The 21,329-nt window shown below is 46.8% G+C and overlaps 1 protein-coding gene across 3 annotated transcripts in view; it reads right to left on the bottom strand.

Annotated features, from left to right (window-relative positions):
* Positions 1 to 544: 544 nt before the first annotated feature.
* The window catches only part of PDZRN3 (PDZ domain containing ring finger 3), a 247,419-nt gene continuing 226,634 nt past the window's right edge, over positions 545 to 21,329 (bottom strand). For all 3 annotated transcript variants that reach the window (XM_065884735.1, XM_065884737.1, XM_065884736.1), the window contains 5 exons: positions 8,779 to 8,877; positions 7,544 to 7,606; positions 5,194 to 5,295; positions 3,760 to 3,876; positions 545 to 3,035 (listed from right to left, as the gene is read on the bottom strand). In XM_065884735.1, the coding sequence (XP_065740807.1) occupies positions 1,464 to 3,035; positions 3,760 to 3,876; positions 5,194 to 5,295; positions 7,544 to 7,606; positions 8,779 to 8,877 (1,953 nt within the window). In that variant the 3' untranslated portion in view covers positions 545 to 1,463. The remainder of the gene's footprint in view (positions 3,036 to 3,759; positions 3,877 to 5,193; positions 5,296 to 7,543; positions 7,607 to 8,778; positions 8,878 to 21,329) is intronic.

Here is a 21,329-nt window from a genome sequence, read left to right as displayed (position 1 = left end):
ATGTCTGTTTAGTAGACGTTATAGCTGACATTTGTGTGAACGCTATCATCGGGGAACAATTCGTAGCGAATTCAGTATTTGGGATCCTGTGGGTTGTTGCGGTGTGAAAGATACCAGTTTTGAAGCCCACCCACTTTGGTGACCCTTGCTATTCTATGAAACTATTGTGGCTTTTGCAGACGCATCTTAGAAGTGGAAAGTTGGGCCTAGCTACTCAGAGATGTTGTTAGATATTACCGACAGGCAGTAATGGTGGCAGTAAACCAAAGGGGTTTCATTGTGAACACGAGCTTGGTTGATTGATAAACTTGCTCAGTTCTTCCACTTTATAGCATAGTGGGCCAAGTTGAGGCTTTCTGTAAGGCAGACAGTCATTCGAATGCTAGATTTTTTCCTAACAAACAAACAAACAGACCTGTCTTTGGATTCCGAGCAGAATGAAGGTAGTGGATGATCCGAAACGCTCAAATTCTTCCGAGGCAGGCAGCAGGTAATACAATGAAGGAAAAAAAAATACACACTGCAAAAGGCTTTTATTTTATAGGCACCACTGCAAAATGAGGAATCACTTCAAAACATATCAAATAGAAAATAATTTATTTTAACTTCATTTTACTTACTGTTTATAACTAACCATGGTTCTCTGAATTTGCTCGTAAAAGTCTGTCCCTTTGAATCTACAAAGCAAAGGTCTACTACAGTGAGCACTTAAAATTCCACAAACTGTCTCCATCCACAACTTTCCTGTACATGCAAAGTCCTCCAACGGGTTGCAAGATCTGCAAACATGCTTTAAACTTCCACGAAGCTGTTTGCCTTCTGTTAAAAACCTTTACACTCTCTTGGGAACTTTAACCAGGAGAAGAATGTTTAAATGGGTCTCCCAATTCTAAACAAATTATGTGTAGTATACCTCGTGAACCACAGAGTTAGTTTGGTGGTTTTTGGAGCTGAAGCTTTGACCTAACGTTAAACAGTCACTCACATATTATAAAGTAGGGGGGGTTCCATTAAAAATACATACTGGCAGTCGTATCTGAGTGAGTTTTCGGCAGGCAAAAAAAGAAGTGTGTTTAACTTTCGTATATGAATATAGTGTGTAAACAAATTATTCTGTGAAGGTATGCTTAATAAAAGATCTTTTTGAAATTTTAAAAACTTCATGTGAAAGGTAACGAGTATAAAAAGTACCATTGCTATTTGAGAAAAAAGCTCTGTTTTGTTAATACTGCCTTGCCTTCCAAGACAGAATATTGCCTTCCAAGACAGTTACGGGTGGTTTTTCTCCGCTTAAAATAGAGCTAAGACGACACCCAGAGGGAGTGGGTAGGGCTCGCTGATTTCGACTATAAACATGATGACCCTATTTATCTTATATACAAAAGCTTGCCGCATTGAACGAGGCAGGAATTGCTACCTCAACGGTAGTGTTCTCTCTTATGTACATAACGCAGAAGTGAAAGTTATACAGTAGTCACCGACAGGAACGAATTGTATACTCTAGTGCCGTCTGGAGATTTCGTGCCGTGGGTTAAGAGTTCTTGGATCGTCATCCAGTTATCAAATATCTTTTTATTCCTCTTCTTCATCATCTTTTTGTGGCTGAGTTCCAGGATGTTCATCTCCTTCCTGTCGTCGGCCCCTTGCTGCTCCTTCAGGCAGTCGAGCCGGCTCTGCATCATGAACTCGCGCCTCCGCCTCTGCTCCTTGGCCTTCACCACGTGCTGCTTCCTCTCCTCCTTGCTCCAGTACCGCCCCATCTTCAGCTCGCTCACCGCGTCGTCGTCCGTGGTCATGCCGCTGCGCTCCTCGCGGATCTTGAGCGCGCGCTCCCGCAGCAGGCGATCCCGCACCGGCCGCTTGGTGATGTAGCGCGTCCCGTCGCTCCGGATCTTCACTTTCCACTCCATTCTCGGCTCCGACTGGTTGGCCGAGTTCAGGTCCTTGCACATGCTCACCAGGCTCATCTGGCTTTGCGCGTACTCCACGGCCGACTTCTGCTGGATCAGCTGCATGTAGCTCTGGTAGTGCTGCGCGTGCGCCGGGATGTGGGCGTGTTTGTAGGGGGAGTGCGGGAAGGGCGACAGGTACGAGCCGCCGCCCAGCTTCTGGCTGGGGGTGGGGCTCCCGCTGCCGTCATCGCTGGGCTGCCTCTCCTTGCCCTCCAGGGCCTGGCTGGGGTCCAGCTCTTCAGGGGAAGGGCTGTAGTCCGGGGAGCCCACTTCGGGATCTTCCGTGATGGAGAGCAGATTCCTTGGAGACGGCCCGTACGCCTCTGTGGTCCCCGCGGCGCCTTCGCTGCCGGGGCCGCCGACGCCCTCGGCCGCTCGCCTCAGAGAGTTGTCGGGGGACATCTCCAAGGTGAGCGGGGTGCTCCGGCAGCTCTCGCCTGTGTTGTACGCGCTCGAGCTGTCTTTGTCGGACTTCTCGGGGAGCTCGGTGATGTCCGAGAGCTCGCGCCTGCGCACGTCGACGCTGGTGTTGTAGTTGCGGAAGCCGCTGTTGTGCAGCATCCAGGGCTCGCGGTACTGCTCCTTGAGCTGCTGCATCTTGTGTGCGCGCACGATGCTGAGGCACTCCAGCTCGATGCTGCGCAGCTCCTCGTTCAGCAGCTCCAGCTCCTTGTCCACGCTCTCCGGGTCGCTCTTGCCGGCGTCCAGGGGGCTGCCCGGGTAGTACAGGCCGTAGGGGTTGGCACTCTTCACCTGGCACTTGAGCTCCAGCAGCTCGCGGAAGCGCTCGCACTCGTCCACCGGGATGCCCAGGTAGTCGGCGTCGGCGCAGTCGGCCGAGATGAAGGACTCGTTGCTGAAGGGCAGGTCGCCGCTGCCCAGGGTGTCCTGGCTGCACGTGAGCTTCCTCTGCCCGGCCAGTGGCGGGGAGGCCGCGGGGGCGTCGTCGCCGTTGTTCTCCTGCTCCGAGCTCTCGTCATTGCGCGTGCTCTCGTCCGTCCGGCCCACGCCGCTGTCCTTCTCGTGCTGGTTGGACAGGATGGTGGCCGTGTCTGTGGTTCCCCCGTCTTCCTCATGCTTCTTCTACACGACAGAAAACAAGAACACACGGGTACAGTGAGGGACGCCGGAGGTGCAGTTCCCAGGTGTGACTCTTCCTGTAGGAGGGGGGCCTGGGAATTAGCTACGGGTTAACTACCCGGTCGGCCTGACCTGGGGGAGCCACTGAACCTCCTTCTCGGCCTCAGTTTCCGCACCTGGGAAAGGAGGACTATAGTCACCTTACCTCACCGAATGATTCCAGCCATTCGAGGACCCCTGTGCACGCACAGGAGGCATAGGTGACGTCCTTTTAGCTCCTCAGGCCCTCCCTCGATTAGTAGTCACTTAGGGTATCTCTGACAATGGTGGTGGCGTAGAAGGGGGACGGAAAGGGTGCCAAGCAGCTCCAGGGTTAAACAGAGGGAATTGCTTTGCTTTTGAAAACATGACTTTTTCTGTTTCTTTCTCTGCTCTAGCGATCTATTAATGCCGGCACAGGGGGGTTTGGTTTTGAAACGAGTGTCAGAAGGTCAGGGGTACCCGGGCATTACTGCGTTTGCTCTTATAAGCCACGCGGCACTCTCGTGGTCAGGGAAACTACGGGCTTGCCTTTCACTCGGGCGAACAGAAAAGCACTTCGTTAGTTAGTTTCCTGGCCGTCTTCCCGGCGGCAGCTGGGTTGCTCAGGGGCTTGGGCATCCCGAGGGAGAGGTGGGGCCCGGTCTTCCTGCTGCTGAGAGGGCGGAGGGGCTGGCGGGGGCGGTACCTGCTGCAACACGCTGGCGGTAAACTGCATGGCCTGGTGGTGCTGCTCTTCCAGCATGTCCATGTGCAGGTCGTCCAGAAAGTCGTTTCTGTCGTCGTCCATCCACCCCTCGTCCAGCTGGGGAGAGACAGCCGCCCACACATGCCCTTCAGCTGAGGCTCCTTTCGCTCTCATTTTATGTATTTATTTTAAGAAAGGACAGTAACCCCGGGGAGAAATACTTCTGGGGCCCCCTCCGGGGGTCATCGAAATGCAGGCTGCCTGTCGTTTTGCTCTACGACAGACGACTACCCCACGCTCATGGTGAAGATAGCTCCCACCCTACACGTCCGGGGGCCGGGGCTGCGGTCTGCTGTTTTACTGTTGGAGGGTGAGGCGCTTTCCCCCGGGTTAGCTCCTTTTGGTGAAGGAGGCCACTGAGTATAGTAGGGGCGGCGTCCAGGAGCCCTAGCCCTGCCTGCCCTTCTGCTTGATGGCCTGCACACAAGTTTAGCAGGCCCCCAGGAGAAGGCACTTACAGTACGGAAAGCATTCTTTCTGACACACAAAAAAAGGTAGCTCTACTGACCTAGCCGTTTGTTAGTCTTGGGCAAGGCCTATCACTTTTACCAGGGCTCTTCTCTCTCGTGCTCGTAAGAAAGCAGACCGCTCAGGGGTCTGACATCTACCACCCGTGGGGCACATCTGGCCTGCGGCCTATTTTTGTTTGTTTACAAACAGTGTCATTGGAACACAGCCAAGCCCCTTTGTTTACGTGTTGTCTGCGGCTGCTTCTGCACCGCAGGGGCACCGGAGACCATGTACGCAGCTCCCAAAGCCCATCATACTGCTTCTTCTTTGGCCCTTTAAGGAAGAGTCCGCTGACCAAAGTTTCTTTCCTTTTTTCTTTACAGTAAAAACTGTAGTACGTGGCAGATGTACGTCACGATGATTTGATGTGCATATACATAGTGAAATAGTTACCAGTCGAGTAACTAACGTATCTCACAGTTACTGTTTTTTGGGTGATGAGAACACCTTTTAACTATAATCGTCGTCATTCTGTATGTACGTTCCTTAATACTCTGCGGTTGTAAATGAGACCCACACAGATACTGCTCAGGTCCTGGGACGTCAAACATGTTGACGGACGTGACCCTGGCTGTGTTTTCCGCGGCCTCATGTTCCCTCCTCCTCTTTTCTTTCATTAGGCTCCCTGCGTTAACGAACGTGCGGGGCCCGCGGTGTAAATGCCAGGGTGGATGTCAGCACGCTCCTTAGAAGGTCAAAACGAGAAACAGTACTGGAAGTCCGAGCAACTCAGATTACCTTTCCGGGGTACGGAGTACCCTTCAAGCTCAGATTCGACAGGTGGGCAGTGTTCTGCAGGGCCAGGGACTTTGTTACTGATTTTAGAACTACAGACCCAGCTTCACGTGCCGGAAGCTGACTCACCTGGAGTTCGGGCCTTGCAATTAGCAAGGAAAAGTTCTTGTTGTCTTCGCTGGTTAGAAGAGCCACAGCCTCTTCGCGGTTCTGTACCTCTATCCCGTTAATCTAAAAAGGAAAAGGTGGAGGGGTAGACAAGTTGCATGAGTAAGTTGTGCAGAATCTTTCTGCTCTGTTGCAGGCCTGCATCCCACAGCGGGAACAGAGAGCTTCCAGGCAGCTTGAAGACAATACGCTGGTTTTCAGAAGGAAAGGCCTCGCTCAAACTGACGCAGTGTCTCTGGTCACCATGACAGCCTCCACGGGCGTAGTGCCCAGGCGGAGGCTACGTGAGCAGAAGTAGCTCGGACTCCAAAAGGCAGCCCTGAGAAAAATCACAGCGTTGTGAAGAGGGAAAACATCTAAGACACATAATTAAATACACTCAGGCGGGAGTCTAAATGGAACATACTGAAGCGTGACTACAGCTAATTTTCAGATCCTATCGGAGAAAAAAGCAGCACTGGGGGTTGTACGTGAACGTGCTAGAATTACGCAGAGCGTTCTGCGTTCCCAGTTTCACACTCTAATGTTTTAAGGTGGGACACAAGGTCAAGCGGGAGGGAGCCTCTCACCATCACACCTGATCGCTCTCTGGCAGGATTCTGGCTTCCTGTCCCGGCACCTTCGAGCTCTGCTGGTCTGGAGGTCTCAGCTCCAGGGTACACAGCAATGGTCCCGTGGAGCTGGAGGGGGAGCCTGCCCTCTGACTGACTCTCTATGCCAGTTAAGGAACGGGCAGCAAAGGGGGTGATGGATCTCGGTCAACGAGGGGATGTGTGGTTGTCCGGGAGGCAGGGAGGGCCAGATAAGGAACTCAGTGCTTCCGTGGCCAATGGCAGATACCAGTGGAAAACTAGAGCCACTGAAAAGGCCGTTACTCCTGAGGGTTCAGCCCCATCAGGGATGACAGTCCGGGCTGAAGTCAGGGAAAGGGTAAGAATAAGCAGTGGCAAAAGGAAACGAAAATTACTCGCAGGGAGGTAGGCAGTGATACGTCTAAACACAGTGGATTCGAAATGAGAAGACAGGAACGAGCAGAGGTAGAAGCTAAGTCTTCTACCCATGAACCAGAGCCTCTCAATTTCTGTGAGATTAAAAAAGACTGTAATAGAATTTACCATGTGATCCAGCAGTGCCACCCCTGGGCATATACCCAGACAAAACTATAACGAATTCCAAAAGACACACGCACCCCAATGTTCACCGAAGCACTGTTTGTTTGCTACAACAGCCGAGACATGGAAGCAACCTAAGAAGGCGTGGTACAGACAATGGAATATTACTCAGCCATCAAAAAGAAAGAATGAGACAATGCCTTTTCCAGCAATGTGGATGCAACGAGAGATTATCATATCTAAGTGAAGGAAGTCAGAAAGAGAAAGACAACTACCTCATGATAGCACTCATATGTGGAACCTAAAATATGACACAAATAAACCTATTGCTGAAGCAGAAACAGACTCACGGACACAGAGGACAGACAGGTGGTTGCCAAGGGGGACGAGAGTGGGAGAGGGTTGGATTGGGAGTCTGGGATTAGCAGAGGCAAACTGGTATATATAGAGAATGGATAAACAACAAGGTCCTACACTGTGTGTAGCACAGGGAACTACACCCAATCTCCCGTGATTAAACCTTACTGGAAAATAACAGAACGTATACACACGTATAACCGCGTCACTTTACAGCTGTAACTAACGCGACACTGTAAATCAACTGTACTTCAATAAAAAATGTTATTTGTTAAAAAAATAATTAAAGCTTAAATTAAAAGACAATTAAAGGGAAAAAAAGACTGGTCTCAGTTTGACTCAAAAGAGCAACAGGTATCCTTTACAGATAAAGAAACTACTCTTAAAAGCCATGGCATATACTAGTTAAATGCTGAGTCATGGAGTTTAAAAGATGGCTCAAACTTGAAATGTTTGGTCCAAAATTAACCCATCCGAGAAAGCTCAAATGAGCATTATTTTGTTTCACAAGAACTGTGGGCCTGATCTGGCCCACTAATGTGCTGTCTGTGGCCCAAGGAGAAGGGAAAGGAAAGGAGATGAGCTGGCTCAGATGCTGCAAAGCTCTGGGGCAGCTTTCCTGCTTAGGTGGGGCAGGCGTCCTCTCTCCACTTTGTCTCACGCCTCACCACACCCTGTTGCCAGGTATTTTCCATAGCTTGTACTTCAGCCATTACCTTCTCTGGCCTCACCACACCCCTGATATTTGCGACCCCCTGTTCGTTAACTTCTGCTTTTCCACCCCAAAGCTATTAATGAGAACCAGTTTGCTCTTCAGTGATAAACAGAGGAAGCTGACCCACCTGGATGATGCGGTCTCCTTCTCGGATGCGCCCATCCTTGGCCGCGATGCTGTTAGGGTCGATCTGAAACACACAGCAGACATCTCAGCACCGAGTGGGTAACTTAAACACGCGCGAAGATAAACGACAGCCCTTTCCAAAGTCTGCCTCTAACACATGGTCGTGCTCGTCCCTCTGTTTTCGTTTTGTGCCGAAATAAACAAGACTTAGGGTCATGCAGAGGGAGACGAACAGGGACTGATCTGTTTCCAAGCCCTTTCCAGGCTGTGTTCCGGGATCCTTGCACGGCAACCCTGCTACACGGCAGTGTGCTCAGACCCTGGTGACCTGAGGGGATGCAGAGGCACAGCTGACTCCCGTTGCACGCACAGGAATGAAAAGCAAAAGTGTGCTGGAGAACAGGTTAAAGGGTACCCTTCGTCATGTGGGCTAGCAACCTTTACAATAATTAAAGCAACTTCATTATTTTACCAAATGTGTATGTTAAAGTTTGGAAAGTAACTTTAAAAATGAAATATAATTGACACAAGTGGGATTGAGTTTGGGAGAGACACCCCCGAAATGCAGTCATGATGGGCCAACTTAAGCTTGGTGGGTAGAGTATACCCCAAGGGATAATTATTAAGCCTAGCAGACACATCCCTTGATTCATCCCATGGGGATGGATTTTATTTCCTGACAAAATGGGGTTTCTGTGCTTGCAAAGAGGGCAATGCGTGGTAAGGTACCCATCCTGAAATCACTTGCTTTGCATTGTCTCCTCTGGGAAGATAAAGATAGCTTCCGTCTAGATACTTTGAAGTTGCACTGAACTTACGTGAATTCAACTATACACACCACACCAAAAGAAAAGAGAAACAGACACAGAAATACTTTAAAAAGTGTAAATGATGCCCTCCCCCATCCCATTCAGTGAACACGAGATGGGAAATGTGAATCTGCTCTTCCCTCGGGGTTGAACACATGAAGCCACGTACACGGCTCCATTTTATGGCCGATTTGCAGGCTTCTGAAGGGTAGTTTTGTCTTATGTGCCAACATTAGGACTTAACCCCTATGTAAAGACGTAACTCCATGGAGCGCGATAAAGGGGACGAAGAAATCTGTCTGCGTCTTTCCACAGACATCTCCGTGAGCCAGCGTTAAGGCTGGTTAACACATAAAAGGCAAAAGAGAAAAAAGAGACCAACTCTCTTGCTCTTGCTATGATAGTTACAAAAACTCAGCCCCGATACCTCGCTTATATAGATCCCAATGTCATCTTCATCGTCCGTCCGGTAGCATACTGTGAGGCCCAGCTTGTCCTGGCTGTTCATTCTGTAGAGATCCACTTCCTAGACAAAGAAAGGGCATTTCCCTGTGAGACCCCGGCAGGCAGTGAGGGCTGGGAGGACGTCAAATGCTTTAAAAAACATTTCGTTTAAATGATGAACTGGATTTCTTTGCATTGGATGTGGGCAGAGCGGTTAACGTACTAAACAAAAAAGTGATTGCGGGCATGGGATCAATGCCCAGGGCATTTCTGACCTTTCAGTCAATAAAAAGTCATTTTGAAAATAGTTATTTTATTGATCCCCCCAAAGAAAAATTACCCATATTTCACTCAGCGTCAAGACGTCCGGGGTCGGGCTTTTAAAAAGCATTCTTTCAATGTCTGCCACAAACAAGAATATTTCCAAACCCCAACCCCTCCAGCCATTTCAGTACAAATGTCTCCAATGTGTCTGGTGAGATTATTTCCCGTTGTGTTCTGTTAATATGCACGGTGACAGAACTTGCAAACAGACTACACATAAATTGATCCAAGGAAGGAGGGTAACGTGATAGCACGCGATTAATGCTTTCCCCAACAGCTGTGATATTTACAGTCGAGAAATTAGTTTCCGCCGCCATTACAGCAAATTAAGTAAAAGCAAAGCGAGCCCAAACGCGAGACACGAGGGCACAGGGAACGCCACTGTATTTGCCAATTAACCTGCGCTTTGGAATGAAGTCAGAACTTTGAAAACTGTTGGACCCCTGGAGGAAGTGGCGTGCTTCTCTGAAAGCGTTCATGGGCCAAGTCTCCCTTTCCGCCCATCCTGCCAACCACCCACACGAGACGCGGCAGGGCCAAGGGCTGCCTGATGATAAGTTCTCAGGCCGAGGCCCCGGTCTGGTGTTTAGTGTTAGCTCCTTGCCAACCAGCAGGAGCTCTGAGATGGGGTCGGTCTCTGGAAATATCTTCTCTCTCCCGGCTCTTCTTGGTGAGGGCACAGTTGTTTTTGTGGTCAAAGCTCAACAGTTACACAGCAGATACTTACAGAACCCTCCCCTGGGTGCCCAATACCATGGATACTTTCGAGACAGAAGAACAGGAGGTGCAAAGGCCCTGGGGCCAGGAGGGCTGAAGCCCTGTGAACGAGGAAGAGAGAGGCAGGCTGAGCATAGCCAGGCAGTGGGGCCAACGGGCCAGCGTCGGGGAGCTCGGATTTGATTTCAGCATCACGGGAAGCCCTGGAAAACTTTTAAAGTGAAGACTGCCGTGATCTGCTTGATACTTTCAGCAGGCTTTCCGGCTGATGTGTAGAGTATAGTGTGGTGCTGAAGAGCTGAGGCTCAGAAGACAGGCAGACCTGTGGGCAGATCCCAACTCTAGCTCTTTCTAGCAGCTTCATCACGGGGTTTCATGGGCTCGTTACTATATCTGAGCCTGCTTCCTCACTGGCGCGTGTCACCCTGCCGCTTGGACAGGGTGAAGAGTCACTGAGACGAGACTGCCGAGCTCTCAGCACAGTGATGGGCCCAGAGACAGTCCACGGAAAACCGCAGTACAATACGCGCAGGCAGCTTCTTGCCGCAAGTCACAGCCATTGTTTGCGGCAGCCGAGTGCGTGTATTTCCCGTGCCCCCCAATAAGATAATTTTATTTTCTGAATATTGACATGTGAATTAATTCAATGACTTCCTCATTATAGCTTTAGCAACCTGGCACGTTTCCCTTAAATGAAATCCCACTAATTTCTGATAATTTAGTTGAGCTGGATGGAAATTTCGTTTCTCGTTGTTCTGAGAAAAAGAGTAAGCAAAGAGGTAGCACGAGTTTAACCACGAGGGCACGTTCTTTCCAGGTACTTTGGAATAACCCAGTTGCACACCGCAAATATACCAGGCCCACAGCATCCTCATGTTTCAAACGCACGCCCAAGCCTCTGTCTCAGGTTACACCTCATCTGGGTACAGGCAAAAGGGAAGACCTTCTCCGTTTCGACGCTTCCTAAGAGGCAGCGTAAATCCGGGAAATTTCCTGATTACTCGATTGGCTCTACATGCACCGCTGCAGCCCCACTGCTGCCACAGAGCCCTGGCTTCAAGGTGGAAGCCAGCTGGCTCTGGAACAAGTTCACGTGCAACCAAAGCAGAGAGAAGGGTAACTGGAGAGGCTGAAAGAAGAAAACTTAGAAAGATAATAAACATTGTGCTATGACTTTTCCCAGAATAAAAGTGATACTACAGGTTATAGTTTTCACTGAATGATTGGCCACCAAGGCGAACAGCTCTTAAGAAAGGTCAAAAGATACCAGAGCTCCACTGGGCTTCATTCTACTATGACTCAAAGTTTGCTTCAAGGTCACGGCGAGGTAGGTGCAGAAAATGAGGGCAGTGTTTAGAAATTTTATAGCACTCGGACGCTGTCATGATAGCCAAGGATAGGATTAGCAGACTTGTCTCACTGACCACGGCGTAAGACCGCGTCAGGTACTATTGAGCTGAAGTGGCAAGGGGTGAGCCATGGAGTCACTCATGGTAGAATCACGTATTGGTCAGTGACATGTTAAAACTTAAGGCAACCGGCTAACCTGGTGCCCCCGGTCTTTCACCGCCGAGAGTCTGAGAAGCATGGCTCTGTAATACACGTGTAGGATCGAGGGCTCCATTTAAGAACTCGGGGAAAGTGAAAAGTCTGGAACTGATGTCTTGAGGAAAAAACAGCATGACGTACTAGGAGTAGTCAAGTAGGAAAAAGGAAGACTCATAGGGAATGTGACAGATGAAGGTCCGACACGTAAAAAAAGCTTTCATGCATTTGGCCTAGTCCCCAAACTGTGTGCGGTCTGCTATCTACAATCAATAGGCTTTTAATCAAAACCTAACTTGAAAAGCACTCCCACTCTATTTTTTGTCAATATTTTGATTGACAGAAATTGGAAGAACTACTATTATAACAAGAGACAACTTTCTTAGAACAAAACAGCAGGTTGGCACGGAAGAGATCCTAAAACATTTGTTACTTTAAAGTATTTTCACCTGAATCACTGATAATTAATCAAGAACAGCATCTTACGCTCTTCCTTACTTAAACCCTTTTTCTATGCTGCCATTAACCCCACATGTGGTTCGAAAATTAGTCATAGATTCCCCATAAATGCTGTTTGGACTTATGTTACGTACAACACGTGTTGGTGAAACATGACATTTCTGCCTGGTAGAGAAGAGGTTCTGATTACCAGGTCTGTTTGCAGTCACTGATATTCTGAAAAACAATGCTTCCTCACTCTCGCCGAATGATAAACGGCCCAGCAGTGCCCTGAGCCTTTAAATCCCACCGCAAGATTTCCCAGGACAGGCTGTCACGGGGACACTCACATTCTCACTTTGGATGGACTTGACTTAAAAACTGCAAAGGCCAATTTGCATCCTTGCTGCGGAAGAGAAGCCCGGGCCTGGCTGCGGCCTGAGGCATGTGCTGTGTGTCAGGGCAGTGCGTGGGAGGAGCCAACTCCAATCTGAAACACTCGCCTGAGGACGTCCAAGCCCCACGCCCCACCCCAATTCCAGCTGGCTGCCAAGCACAGCTTTAGCACTTGATCCTTTAAACCAGACTCAAGAAGGGGAGCGCAATTCTACTTTAAGGGCAGTCCTCTAGGAGCCGCTTTCTATCTTGGAAGTGGTCTGGTTCGTACTGGATAAACAGATGCTGGTAAAGCACATTTTCAGTAATAATAAAGCACAGGGGAACTTCCCTGGTGGCGCAGTGGTTAAGAATGCGCCTGCCAATGCACGGGACACGGGTTCAAGCCCTGGTCTGGGAAGATCCCACGTGCCGCGGAGCAACTAAGCCCGTGAGCCACAACCACCGAAGCCCGCGCTCCTAGAGCCCGTGCTCCGCAACGAGAAGCCACCGCAATGAGAAGCCCACGCACCGCAATGAAGAGCAGCCTCCGCTCGTGGCAACTAGAGAAAGCCCGCGTGCGGCAACAAAGACCCAAGGCAGCCAAAAATAAATAAATAAATAAATGTATAAAACAAGCAAACAAACAAAGCACAGGGTGTTACTCTGGGGTTTACTCTAGGTATGTAGTTGAGAATGATGTTAAGATAGCATGGGCTATAGTACTTCCTTTTGTTACCTGGATCTTCTTGGGAACTCTAAACAGAAGTTGGAAAAGTGTCACTTACAACCCACACGAGGACAGAGACAAGACAGTGGAGTAGAAGGATGTCAGCTCACGGCTTCCTACAAAAAACAAATCACAACTAACTGCTCAACAACCATGGACCAAAAAACCCCTGGAAGCTACCAAAAAGAGATATACTACATCCAAAGACAAAGAAGCACAACAAGATGGTAGGAGGGGGTGCAACTGCTATAAAATCAAATCCCATACCCACCGGGGGCGGGGGGCGACTCACAAGCTGAAAAATAATCACACCACAGAAGTTCTCCCACAGGAGTGAAAATTCTGAGTCCTACGTCAGGCTCCTCAGCCTGGGGGTCTGGTTACAAGAGGAAGGAGCCCTCAGAGAGTCTGGCAGGGTTTGATTGCAGGAATTCCACAGGACAGTAGGAAACGGAAAGTCCACTCTTGGAGGGCACACACAGGGTCCTGTGCGTACTAGGAGCCAGGGAAAAAAGCAGTGACTTCATAAGACTCTGGGCAAGACCTACCTGCTAGTATTGGAGGGTCTCCTGCAGAGACGGGCATTGGCTGTGGCTCACTGAGGGTACAAAGACACTGGCGGCGGCAGTTCTGAGGAGTACTCATTGGCGTGAGCCCTCCAGGAGGCTGCCATTTTCTTACCAAATCCTGGCCCTACCCAACAGCCTGCAGGCTCCAGTGCTGGGATGCCTCAGGCTGAACAACCAGCAGGGCAGGAACACAGCCCCACCCATCAGCAGACAGCCTGCATAAAGTCTTCCTGAGCCTACAGCCCTCTAGGCACGCCCCTTGGCATGGCCATAGCTACCCGCCAGAAGGACAAGACCCAGTTCCACGCACCAGTGGGCAGGAACCACTGCCTCCCACTGGGAAGCCTGCACAAGCCTCTCAGACAGCCTCCTCCCCCAGGGGGCAGACAGCAGAAGCAAGAAAAACTACAACCCTGCAGCCTGGAACGGAAACCGCAATCACAGAAAGTTAGACAAAATGAGATGGCAGAGGAATATGTCCCATATGAAGGAACAAGATAAAACCCCAGAAGAACAACCTAGTGAAGTGGAGATAGGCAATCTACCCAAAGAAGAATTTAGAGTAACGATAGTACAGATGATCCAAGATCTCAGAAAAAGAATGGAGGCACAGATCAAGAAGATGCAAGAAATGTTTAACAAAGACCTTGAAGAACTACAGAACAAACAAACCGAGATGAACAATACAGTAACTGAAATGAAAAATACACTAGAAGGAACAAATAGCATAATAACTGATGCAGAAGAATGGATAGGTGAACTGGAAGACAGAATGATGGAAATCACTGCCACGGAACAGAAGGAAAAAGAACGAAAAGAAATGAAGACAGTCTCAGAGACCTCTGGGACAACAATGAACACACCAACATTCACATTACAGGGGTCCTGGAAGGAGGAGAGAGAAAGGACCTGAGGAAATACTGGAAGCATTAATAGCTGAAAACTTCCCTAACATGGGAAAGGAAATAGTCACCCAAGTCCAGGAAGTGCAGTCACCCAAGTCCAGGCAGGATAAACCCAAGGAGGAAAACACCGAGACACACAGCAATCAAACTGACAAAAATTAAAGACATAGAAAAAGATATTAAAAGCGACAAGGGAAAAGCAACAAATAACACACGAGGGAATTCCCATAACGGTATCAGCTGATTTCTCAGCAGAAATTCTGCAGGCCAGAAGGGAGTGGCACAATATATTTAAAGTGATGAAAGGGAAGACCCGACAACCAAGAATATTCTACCCATCAAGGCTCTCATTCAGATTTGATGGAGAAATCAAAAGCTTTACAGACAAGCAAAAGCTAAGAGAATTCAGCACCACCAGACCAGCTTTACAACAAATGCTAAAGCAACTTCTCTCGGTAGAAAAGGAAAGGCTACAACTAGAAACAAAATTATGAATAGAAAAGCTCTTTGGTAAAGGCAAACATACAGTAAACGTAGGAAATCATCCACACACAAATATGATATCAAAACCAGCAATGGTAAGAAGAGGAGAGCACAAATGCAGGAGATTGGAAATGCATTTGAAATGAAAAGACCAGCAATGTAAAGCAATCTTGTACATATATATATATATATATACTGCTGTATCAAAACCTCATGGAGGGCTTCCCTGGTGGCGCAAGTGGTTGGGAGTCCGCCTGCCGATGCAGGGGACATGGGTTCATGTCCCGGTCCGGGAAGATCCCACATGCCGCGGAGCGGCTGGCCCCGTGAGCCATGGCCGCTGAGCCTGCGCGTCCGGAGCCTGTGCTCCGCAATGGGAGAGGCCACAGCAGTGAGAGGCCTGCGTACAGCAAAAAAAAAAAAAAAAAAAAAAAACCTCATGGAAACTGCAAACTGAAAATCTACAATAGACACACACACACAAAAGACAAAGGAATCCAAACACAACACTAACGTTAGTCATCCAATCACAAGAGAAGAAAAGAGGAAGGGAAGAAAAAAGACTCACAAAAACAAATCCAAAACAGTTAACAAAATGGCAATAGGAACATACATATCGATAATTACTTTAAACATAAATGGATTAAGTGCTCCAACCAAAAGACACAGGCTTACTGAATGGATATAAAAACAAGACCTGGATATATTGCTATCTATAAGACACCCACTTCAGATCGAGGGACAGGTACAGACTGAAAGTGAGGGGATGCTAAAAGGTATTCCGTGCAAATGGAAATCCAAAGAAAGCTGGAGTAGCAATACTCATATCAGACAAAATAGACTTAAAATAAAGACCGTTACAAGAGACAAAGAAGGATACGACACAATGATCAAGGGATCAATCCAAAAAGAAGATATAACAATTGTAACTATATATATGCACCCAACATAGGAGCACCTCAATATATAAGGGAAATTGTAACAGCCATAAAAGGAGAAATCGGAAGTAACACAATCACAGTGGGGGACTTTAACACCCCACTTTCACCAATGGACAGATCATCCAGACACAAAATCAATCAGGAAACACGGGCCTTACATGACACATCAGACCGGGTGGACTTAACTGATATTTACAGAGCATTCCATCCAAAAGCAGCAGAATGCACATTCTTCACAAGTGCCCATGGAACATTTTCCAGGACTGATCACATGCTGGGCCAACAAAGCGAGCCTCAGTACATTTAAGAAAACTGAAATCATCATCAAGCACCTTTTCCGATGACAACACTATGAGACTAGAAATCAACTACAAGAAAAAAAACTGTGGAACACTAAACACGTGGAGGCTAAACAACAATATGCTACTCCACAACCACTGGATCCCTGAAGAGATCAAAGAGGAAATCAAAAAATACCTGGAGACAAATGAAAATGAAAGCACAATGATCCAAAACCTATGGGATGCAGAAAAAGCAATTCTGAGAGTGTACTTTATAGCAATACAATCTCACCTCAGCAAACAAGAAGGATCTCAAATAAACAACCTAAGCTCACACCTAAAGCAACTAGAGAAAGAAGAACAAACAGGACCCAAAATTCGTAGAAGGAAAGATATACAGATCAGAGCAGAAATACATGAAATAGAGATGAAGAAAACAGTAGCAAGGATCAATGAAACTAAAAGCCGGTTCTTTAAAAAGACAAACAAAATGGATAAACTTCTAGCCAGACTCATCAAGAAAAAAAAAACAGAGGGCTCAGATCAATAAAATTACAAATGAAAAAGAAGTTACAACTGACACCCACCACAGAAATACAAAGGATCATCAGAGACTGCTACAAGCAACCATATGCCAATAAAATGGACAACTTGGAAAAAAATGGACAAATTCTTAGGAAGGTACAACCTTCTAAGACTGAACTAGGAAGAAATGGAAAACATGAACAGACTAATCACACAAGTAGTGAAATTGGAACTGTGATTAAAAATCTTCCAACAAACAGAAGTCCAGGACCAGATGGCTTCAGAGGCAAAGTCTCTCAAATATTTAGAGAAGACTTAACAGCTACCCTGCTGAAACTGTTCCAAAAACGTGCAGAGGAAGGAACACTCCCAAACCCACTCTATGAGGCCACCATCACTCTGATACCAAAACCAGACAAAGATACCACACACAAAAAAAGAAAATTACAGGCCAATATCACAGATGACCCCAGGTGCAAAAATCCTCAACAAAATATTAGCAATCCCCATCCACCAAAACATTAAAAGGATCATACACCATGAGCAAGTGGGATTTATCCCAGGGACGCAAGGATTCTTCAATATCCACAAATCAATCGGTGTGATACACCACATCAACAAACTGAAGAATATAAACCACACGATCATCTCAAGCAATGCAGAAAAACCTTTTGACAAAGTTCAACACCTACTTACGATAAAAACTCTCCAGAAAGTGGACACAGAGGAAACATACCTCAACATAATAAACGCCGTATATGACAAACCCACAGCAAACATCATTCTCAGTGGTGGAAAACTGAAAGCATTTCCTCTAAGATCAGGAACAAGACAAGGATGTCCACTCTCACCACTTTTGTTCAGCATAGTTTCGGAAGTCCTAGCCATGGCAGTCAGAGAAGAAAAGGAAATAAAAGGAATCCAAATTGGAAAAGAAGAAGTAAAACTGACACTGTTTGCAGATGACATGACACTATACATACGACATCCTAAAGTTGCCACCAGAAAACCACTAGCGCTCATTAATGAGTTTGGTAAAATTGCAGGATACAAAATTAATACACAGCAATCTGTTGCGTTTCTATACACTAACAATGAAAGATCAGAAAGACTAATTAAAGAAACAATCCCATTTACCATCACATCAAAAAGGATAAACTACCTAGGAAGAAACCTACCTAAGGAGGCAAAAGACCTGTACACTGGAAACTGTCACCGATGAAAGAAATCGAAGATGACACACAGATGGAAAGATATAGCATGTTCTTGGATTGGAAGAGTCAATATTGTGAAAATGACTATACCACCCAAGGCAATCTACAGATTCAATGCAATCCCTGTCAAACTACCAAAGGCACTTTTCACAGAACTAGAACAAAAAATCCTAAAATTTGTATGGAGGCACAAAAAACCCTGAATAGCCAAAGAAATCTTGAGAAAGAAAACTGGAGCTGGAGGAACCAGGCTCCCTGACTTCAGACTATACTTCAAAGCTACAGTCATCAAAACAGGATGGTACTGGCACAAAAACAGAAATCTAGCTCAATGGAACAGGATAGAGAGCCCAGAGATAAACCCACGCACCTATGGTCAATAAATGTGTGACAAAGGAGGCAAGACTATACACTGGAGAAAAGACAATCTCTTCAATAAATGGTGCTGGTGAAACTGGACAGCTACATGTAAAAGAATTAGAACACTCTCCAACACCATACTCAAAATGGATTAAACACCTAAATGTAAGACCAGATACTATAAACTCTTAGAGGAAAACAGACAGAACACTCTTTGCCATAAATTGCAGCAAGATCCTTTTTGATCTGTCTCCTCGAGTAATGGAAATAAAAACAAAAATAAGCAAATGGGACCTAATTAAGCTCAGAAGCTTTTGCACATCAAAGGAAACCATAAACAAAACGAAAAGACAACCCACAGAATGGGAAAAAATATCTGCAAACGATGCGACTGACAAGGCGTTAATCTCCAAAATTTACAAACAGCTCATGTGACTCAATATCAAAAAAAACAAGCAACCGAATCAAAAAATGGGCAGAAGACCTAAATAGACGTTTCTCCAAAGGAGACATACAGATGGCCAAGAGGCACATGAAAAGATGCTCAACATCACTAATTAGAGAAATGCAATCAAAACTACAATGAGATGTTACCTCACACCAGTCCGAATGGCCATCATCAAAAAGCCTAAGAGCAGTGCATGCTGGAGAGGGTGTGGAGAAAAGGGAACCCTCCTACACTGTTGGTGGTAATGTAAATTGGTGCAGCCCCTATGGAGAACAGTATGGCGGTTCCTTAAAAAACTAAAAAGAGAGCTACCGTATGATCCAGCAATCCCACTCCTGGGCATATATCCGGAGAATAACATGGTTCAAAAAGATACATGCACCCCAGTGTTCACTGCAGGGCTGTTTACAATAGCTAAGACACGGAAGCAACCTAAATGTCCATCGACAGATCAATGGATAAAGAAGGTGCAGTACATATACACAATGGAATATCACTCAGCCGTTAAAAAGAATGAAATAATGCCATTTGCAGCAACGTGGATGGACCTGGAGATTATCATACTAAGTGATGTAAGTCAGACGGAGAAAGACAAATATCATATGCAGAATCTAAAAAGAATGATACAAATGAACTTCTTTACAAAACAGAAACCGCCTCACAGATTTAGAGAATGAACTTACGGTTACCGGGGGAAGAGGTGCGGGGGAGGGATAGAGTGGGAGTCTGGGATTGACACGTATCCACTGCTATATTTAAAACAGATAACCAACAAGGAGCTACTGTATAGCACAGAGAACTTGGGTCAGTATTCTGTAATTACCTAAATGGGAAAAGAATTTGAAAAAGAATAGACACATGTATCTGTATAACTGAATCCCTTTGCTGTGTCTACCTGAAACTAATACAACATTGTTAATCGACTGTACTCTAATATAAAATAAAAACTTTTTTAAATTAAAAAAAGATTTTAAAGTAGAAAAAATTAAATTCAGAAAAGTGCAAAGAAGGGAATGATTATTTATATTCTAATCACCCAGAATTAAACATGGTTAATCTCTTGACAGGAAAAAAGAAAAAAACAAGACAAACCAAAAAAAACACCAAAAAAACCCCACTATGACTTAGTTGTGGTCACTGCATTTCCAGGGGGTGGTTGCACATCATAGAGAAGAGCCTGGTTGCTAATAGTTAAGCAAAGAGTGAACCATAAGAGGTTTTCAGAAGCTCTGGAAATACAACACTGTTAAGAGCCGATACCGTCTTGGGATCTGTATAGATTTAGGTTTTACCTTGGCTGCTCATAAAGAAGATTAATTACAGTAACGCAGTAGTAGTTGAATTGTGCACTAAAAGCAGCGTCTAGCCTTATATACCGTGCGTGGTAGGCGCTCAATTAAAACTGAATTAGCTTGAGATTCCAAGGCAGACTAAAGATCCAAATGGAAAATAAACTTGGCTCTGCCATTAGCAAGCCAGGCTGCCCTAGGAAAGTCACTTCACTTCTCTGAAACTTCTCGGCTCTTCTACCGTCTTATCCCCAGAGACGATATCTTGGGGCTCGGTGGAAACTGCTGTTCCTCCAACTTATTGAGTGGTTAGTAAATTCTCAACATTTCATTCTCACTCCAAGCTAGACGCAGAACGTTCCACAATTGAGTACATCATGGAAAGCACAGAGGGCATCAATACATATCTGTCTGTGATGATGGAGATAAGATGGCAAAGAAGACCATTAATCAAACTCGTATGAATAATGGATTACCATTATCTGGATTACACCTCCCCCACCACTGGTGTCCTGTTGCTTACCGGTCTAGATGGACGGCTGGATAAAAATGAACAGCTAAGCCTGACATTTTAGATGAAATTGAAACGATAGCTCAACTGAGTAAAGTACGGGGGCCATTCCACCTTGGTTGATTCAAGCTTTCTGTTTCAACGACAGCCACTTTAATCAGAGGGCGTCCCAGAGACTAATTTCGATGGCTTTTGCACCTCTAGGAAGACTGGTTACTGAAGCATAACTCTAAGACCTTATCGATCCAGAACTGCTTGTTCATATTTCTTGAAATCATCTCCACACTTTATCTATGCGTGGCACTGTCGGGGACGTAGAGATGTCTCTAGGAAGACTGCACTTGCCTTCAAGGTCCTGACATGTGAGATTGGGTCACAAGGCATTTATTCCTTTATTCAACAGATGTTTCTTGGGTGCCTACCCCCCTGCCAGGCGCTGTCTGAGCACAAGGAGTCTAAGTAGGAAATGGCCCTACTGGGGGAGGGGTGCTTTAGCCAGAGCCGTACGGAAGCTTCGCTGGAGATGAGCCACACTGAGCCGGGCCAGGATCTGGGGGCATAAAGTAAGAGCAGGGGGCAGGGCAGGTTCTGACTGCAGGTGGCAGGAGAAAGAATGGTCAAGTGCTGAGGAAATCGGGAGGGTGGTGAGGAAGCTGACTCCGTGAGGGTAGGGCCGACCAGGGAAGGTTCCCCGGAGGAGCCCTGGTGCTGTGCCTTAAAGGCTAAAGAAAAGAGCATAGGTTGGCCGGGACAGCCTGCATTACCTCCAGGACAGTCTCGCTTCCCTTGAGATCTTATGACCTTACACTATGCAACCAGGTTGGGAGATCATTTTAGTCTCCCTGGTGAGAGCGTAGCTTTCTTCTTTCTGGTTTCAAA

This window comes from Phocoena phocoena, chromosome 10 (assembly GCF_963924675.1).
Source record: "Phocoena phocoena chromosome 10, mPhoPho1.1, whole genome shotgun sequence".
NCBI classification, from domain to species: Eukaryota; Metazoa; Chordata; class Mammalia; order Artiodactyla; family Phocoenidae; genus Phocoena; species Phocoena phocoena.
The sequence above is the reverse complement of the archived record's forward strand: the minus strand, read 5'-3'. Positions and strand labels throughout refer to the sequence as shown.